We start from the raw sequence: 6,540 nt of genomic DNA, 5'->3' as shown, positions 1-6,540 counted from the left end.
GGAAGGATGCAGAAAATGAGATCAGGAGGAAAAGAAAGACTGTTGGAAAACAAGGATGGCTGCTGAGCAGTTGCAATCAAGTTTCAGCTTCAAATTGATACAATTTTAACTGAAATGTTTGAGTAATCTATAAGTGGAAGTCATATCATTGACCAAATCATAAGAATTATAATTTGCATCTTTGTTGTGGTGGAAGGCTCTGTCCTACGTCCAAAGCACAAAGTGTCTCTGTGTGTTGGATTAGGAGGATAAAACACACATTTACAATCATGCTCTATATATTTGGGAATATGCAATATCTAAGTAAAGGAAATATAGTCTTTCTGAGTTTGACATAACTTTGTCACTGCCCCATATTACACAGTGAATCCCTAGTGTAATCCCTGTCAGTGCAGAACTCCACACTTTAACCTCTGTGACATCAACACACATCCAAATATAACATCTAATCAATGTTCAATATACCTGACCTCAAGCAAAGACAGGTTTTATAGTACACATGCACTTGCTTGTATTCACTTCAGCTTCCTTAGATACACTGTAGACAAATTAGGTTTTGTCCTGCCATCATTGAATGCCTGAGAGAAACACAGTCAAACTGATATCAATACTTTTGCCATTTGTACATGGTTGACAAAGATATGTATTAATGACTGTTACATACAATATATGTTCTTTACTAATAATGCCTATAAAGGTGTATTTTACTTTTGGTAGTACTGTTTTACCTGCCTCCCTTACGCAGTGAAAAACATTGTCCTTTCACTGTGCTCTTTAACTGCTTGGCCCTATTCTGTTTGGGTTTAAATGTTTCCTTTCGCATAACTCAACAAAACAACAGTTCCAGAGGGACAGGCAACAACACTCATCACATGGAGAGAGCATTATGCACTTGAGCTATTTATGTATATTTCATTTTTTCTGTTGATACCACACTCAGTATATAAAGGTGTAGTTTGTTTTGTTTGAAAAAAGTTAAACATATATCTAGGATTTCATGCAAACAGAGACACAATGAGTTGTTTAAGTACAAACATTAACCACATCCCCTGACACACATGGTGCACAGTGTGTGGATGAGCCCTTCCGGCATACACATGGACACACAGCTGCTCACCAGACAACTTAGCTGGGAACGTGGGACACTCAAACAAGAGCCTGGTCCTGTGGGAACCAGCAGCGTCTGCATGTTATTATGGTTTTGTGGTAAGAAACAAGTTCAGCAAACTGATTAAATGATAACAGCTCTAAGATAGTTTTCACAAACAAGAGAAATATAAAACAACAATATGCTAAAGGAGTACAGTGGATAAACAGGCTGAACCATTTAGCTCATAAATATGTCACCTTTTGCTTTTAACCCTATGGTGACACTGGCCAAAGGAATGTATGGTACTCAGTAAAAACCATCAATTAACAAACCTGAGGAAACAAAATGGTGCAAACACTGTTTGAACATAGGTAAAGCAGACACAGATGTGGTCTGATAATGATGACAAACTGCTTCCAGTGGGTGGTTCACATAATTAACCTGCTCCTTCCTTGTAGTTTGTCAACTTCTATTTCCACACACACACAACCTGAACAACATGCAGACTTAACTGTAAAACCACCTACACAACCCAGAGGAAACATATGTGGTGCTTCCTCTGATACTGGACAAAACAGATGATCCACATCATACATGCATTTATTCAATGCTCATGCATCAAGCTAGATCTTCAAATGATGCTTTAAGTGCCTGTTTCCCGAAATACAAGATCTAGATCTCTCTCTCTTTTTGTCTTCCTGTCCATCTCTCTCTCTCTTGACTAATTATTCCTCTATATTTTGAAGAAATATCTCAAACCGTCTGTGTCTTTTACAGACAGTCAGTATATGTAGCTATTTTACACCTAATGCTTTCCTGAACCCTGTATCCCATTAGACAAAGAGGGCTGCAGATCAAAATGGCTGCCGTACATCACTAACACAAATACTGCACAGTGATGTTGGAGACTGTGCCGGTTACCACGTGCCTCTTCCCCTCCCCCTGCTGCCTCTCTCTTCCTCTCCATCACACTGCTTTTCCCCCTCGTTCTCAATCTGCCCAGCTCCATTAGTGACCATTTCCTCCTCCCTTATACCACAGTTTAAACGTTGTAAATATTATTCAATCAATATTATTGTTTCACTTATTTAATTTATTTAACATTCATTTGTATTATTCTTGCTTTATATGTGTGTGCTTGCATCTATTCCAGCCATTTTTCTCTGTGTAGTCTTATGCTCATGGCTACACACTGTTATTGGGAGAACTAGGTCACTGAAAAAGTAGTGCACTGCGTGGTTGTGTGTTAGCAGAAGCAATATGAAGCAATCCTCTAACAGTGATGAAGCCAAGCATCTCCTTTCATTGTATCTTCTATAACGTTCTCTCCAACCCGGACCTGGTTGGTTCTCTCACACATGCATTAAGTAAAAAGGCAGTAAAAGAATATCTAAATAGGTAACTGAATTATTTGCAAATAAAATCAGGCTTCAGTGCCAGATGTTGTAGCTAATTGCTAGAACTATATGTTTAATGAATCAATAGGAATAAGAATGAATGGGATTAATGTGAGAAATGCCACAAAAAATACTTCATGGAGGATATAGTGTAATTGTGAAACAAAACTAACAAAGTATCTGACACAGTGTACCTTAAAACAATAGCACAGGTTAAGCCTCTAAATAAAGCAACGTCAACAACAGTGTTTGAGTATGTCCATTGAGTATTTGTATACCCACAAATGGGTTAAGCATATCCAACAAATATTAGTTGTTTTATTGAGTATTTTACATTTTTTCATTGTTTTGGGGGGCATCATTTGGTCAATATAGAAGTTTATGGGCCTAAAACGAGGAAGTATAAACTCTCCAATGTTTATACTTGACAAAACAAAGACAGATAAACCAATGTTCAAATATCAATATTCACACTATTCCTGACACTATTTTATATCAAGAGCATGTCCAATCCAGCCACAAGATCAGTTGTGAGATACATAAATATTAAAGTTGTTGAATATAAATTGGTATATGCAAAGCAAAGCTTTCAGGGCGTACTAAAAGTGGGTACAGTACCAAGTAGTGTAGTGGCAACACTGAACTGAAATACCAATACAAGCAATAAGAATGATATAAAACAAACACAAATCACAAGGATCAAGGGTTCAAATGAAACAAGGAAGGGCTTGATCTCACCTCTGTGAGTATATTCTCTGACTCAGGTACCTGCCTTGGCACTGTCCTGGTAGCACTATGGTCAACAGTCAGAGTGCTCTGACTGAAGGGTCGGGAGCACTTCATGTCACTCATCCGGGAGTCGGTAGTTCCATACACCTCGTAACTGAGTGCCTGCTTCAACGTACCGGTACCTCCTACGTCTGCGTAAAGGGGCGGGTAATACGGAATAACAGGAAGATTCCCACTAGATTTGTAAAACACTTGCTCGCGTCTCCACCTGTAGATCTTCACTGATATGATAACCACTAAACACGTGATGAAGAGGAAGGACACTACAGCCAGAGCCAGCACTAAGTAAAAAGTCAGGTTGTCATTGTACTCCTTGTCCTGTGTAAAGTCAGTGAACTCAGACAGCACTTCCGGGAAGCTGTCAGCCACCACCACGTTAACAATGACTGTAGCTGAACGAGAGGGCTGCCCGTTGTCCTCCACTATAACAGTCAGTCTTTGTTTCACAGCATCTTTATCAGTCACCTGGCGGATAGTCCTTATTTCTCCATTCTGTAAGCCCACTTCAAACAGCGCCCTGTCCGTGGCTTTCTGCAGTTTATAGGAGAGCCAGGCATTCTGTCCAGAGTCCACATCAACAGCCACCACTTTAGTGACCAGATAGCCCACATCTGCTGAACGAGGCACCATCTCAGCCACCAGAGAGCCACCAGTCTGGACTGGGTACAGGACCTGAGGAGGGTTGTCGTTCTGGTCCTGGATCAGTATTTTCACAGTCACGTTGCTACTCAGTGGAGGAGAGCCTCCATCCTGTGCTTTGACGCGAATATTAAACTCTTTGGTCTGCTCATAGTCGAAGGAACGCATAGCAAGTATCTCTCCACTCTCTGCATTCACTGAAAAATAAGCGGAGGCTGACAACCCATTCAATTGGCTTTCCTCGAGGAAGTAGGAAATGCGGGCATTGTTCCCTGAGTCTTTGTCACTGGCTTTGATAGAGTGGATTGACATGCCAGGTGAATTATTTTCAGTGATGAAAGCGGTGCTTAATAATTGTGTGAACATTGGGGGGTTGTCATTAACGTCTGATATTTTTAAATTAATAGTCTTGTTTGTAGAAAAAGGCGGTGAGCCCTCATCCATTGCTGTAATTGTTATGTTATATTCCGGCACAGTTTCACGATCTAAAACATCGTCAGAGATCAGGCTATAAAAATTTGTTGATGATGACTTGATTTTGAAAGGTAAATCTTTGCTAATAAAACACCTTATTTGGCCATTTTTGTCTGAGTCCAAGTCTTTGATATTTAGCATTGCTATAACAGTATCTGCAGCTGAATTCTCTGGTATGGGATTGGAAAGGGAAATTATGCTTATGACCGGGGCATTATCATTTAGGTCGGTCACCTCAATTAGCACCTTGCTTGTATCTGTCAACCCTCCCTTGTCTGTAGCTTCAATATCTATTTCATAACGTTTAGCTTTTTCATAATCTAACACATCATTTACAGTAATTTCTCCGGTATGGGGGTCAATATTAAACAGGGATGATGCACTATCGGTATGCTTGGAGAACGAATACGCCACTTCATTGTTTGCTCCTTTATCATTATCAGTGGCACTGACTCTTAAAATAACAGTGCCCCTAGAAGCGTTTTCAGGAACTGTAACTCTGTAAACAGACTGTGTGAATACTGGTGCATTGTCATTAGCATCCAAAACAACGACATTAATTTTGACAGATCCCGATTTCTGAGGATTACCACCGTCAAATGCTGTCAACGTTAATTTGTGCTCTTCTTGTTTTTCTCTGTCAAGCGACGTTTGCAGAACCATTTCAATATATTTTGTCCCGTCAGGTCGAGAAACAACATTCAATTTGAAATGATCTGTAGGGTTGAGTTTGTATGTTTGAAGAGTGTTATGTGCTACATCGGGATCTTTTGCGCTCTCAAGTGAATAGCGAGCCCCTGGTGAGGCGGATTCAATAACCTGGAAATCGTATTCCTTTTTCGAAAAGAACGGAGCATTATCATTAATATCTGTAATCTCTACATCAATCCTATGCAACTCCATTGGATTTTCAATGATGATTTGGAAATGAAGAGAGCAGGGAGAAACTTGCTTGCACAATTCTTCTCTGTCTATCCTTTTAGCCACTACCAGAGTTCCCTTATCTGCATTCAGACCAATGTACTCACTGCCGTCCTCGGTAAATATCCGAGCCCGCCCGGATTTAAGCCGTTTAATATCCAAGCCTAGGTCCTGAATGATATTCCCGACCACAGAGCCCGTCGCCATTTCTTCAGGTAAAGAATAACGGACCTGCCCGAGAGCAATTTCTGCGACACAAATGCAGAGAAGCAGCGGCCACCAAGAAAACGTATTTTTTCCGCCCACACAACAAATAACTCCCATCTTGAGGAGAGCCTTTCGAAAATCCGAATATTAAAAACAAACAACCGCGTAGAAAACCAGCTAAAGATATTTGTAGGAGCTCATAGGTTGCCGAGTGGTTTTCTCAGTCCGATTGAAATAGAGCTGCAAGAGCAAGGAAGGACTTCAATGAGGAAAATAGCCTCAATGTTCTCACACTAACCAACAGCGGCACTTAGGGACGTGAAAAGAAACTACAGAAAAAGCTGCATGATAAGTATTACTATCCTTTTACTTGTATAAACTAGACAGAATACATAAAGAACATATATTATCATGAGAATGATTTCTCTGTCCATGGCACTGGCCATTTAATTGTATGAATGTAATAGCCATTTAAACGGACACGGGAAAAGTAAGAAAACACATATTAAATCACATTGTTTTCCAAAGTGCTGAAAATAAGATGAGAGTGATTTAAACAGCGGTAATTAAAGTTTAAAAGTCTCAAAAATGCTACAACTATTATCACAAACTGGATGAATGTGAAGTATTTTGTTAAAGGAGGATGAAAGCGTAATTAAGGATCACTATTGGAGTGACTTTGATGGTTATTGGACTCAGGATTCATTAATTTGGATTCCCGCTGTATGAAGAAATTAAAGGACNGCCATTTAAATGGACACGGGAAAAGTAAGAAAACACATATTAAATCACATTGCTTTCTAAAGTGCTGAAAATAAGATGAGAGTGAATTAAAGCAGGGGTTCCCAACCTTTTTTCCCAAGAGCCCCCCCAAATGAATCCTGTTGGAAGTTGCGCCCCCCCCCAACACATATACACAAGGGGGAACAATTATCCAGTAGGGGGGGAAACAGCGGTAATTAAAGTTTAAAAGTCTCAAACATGCTACAACTATTATCACAAACTGGATGAATGTGAAGTATT

At 39.9% G+C, this 6,540-nt stretch overlaps 1 protein-coding gene across 1 annotated transcript; it reads right to left on the bottom strand.

Moving 5' to 3' along the window:
* Positions 1-3,186: 3,186 nt before the first annotated feature.
* LOC104948791 (protocadherin gamma-A11-like) lies at positions 3,187-5,723 on the bottom strand. Its single transcript, XM_010775017.1, has one exon. It carries the CDS (start codon positions 5,632-5,634, stop codon positions 3,187-3,189), a length of 2,448 nt encoding a protein of 815 aa, XP_010773319.1. The 5' UTR covers positions 5,635-5,723.
* Between the last annotated feature and the right edge of the window lie 817 nt (positions 5,724-6,540).

The sequence above is a fragment of the Notothenia coriiceps genome, unplaced genomic scaffold (assembly GCF_000735185.1).
Source record: "Notothenia coriiceps isolate Sejong01 unplaced genomic scaffold, NC01 NC01_scaffold00015109, whole genome shotgun sequence".
NCBI lineage: Eukaryota > Metazoa > Chordata > Actinopteri > Perciformes > Nototheniidae > Notothenia > Notothenia coriiceps.
This window is presented reverse-complemented; position numbering and strand designations above follow the sequence as displayed.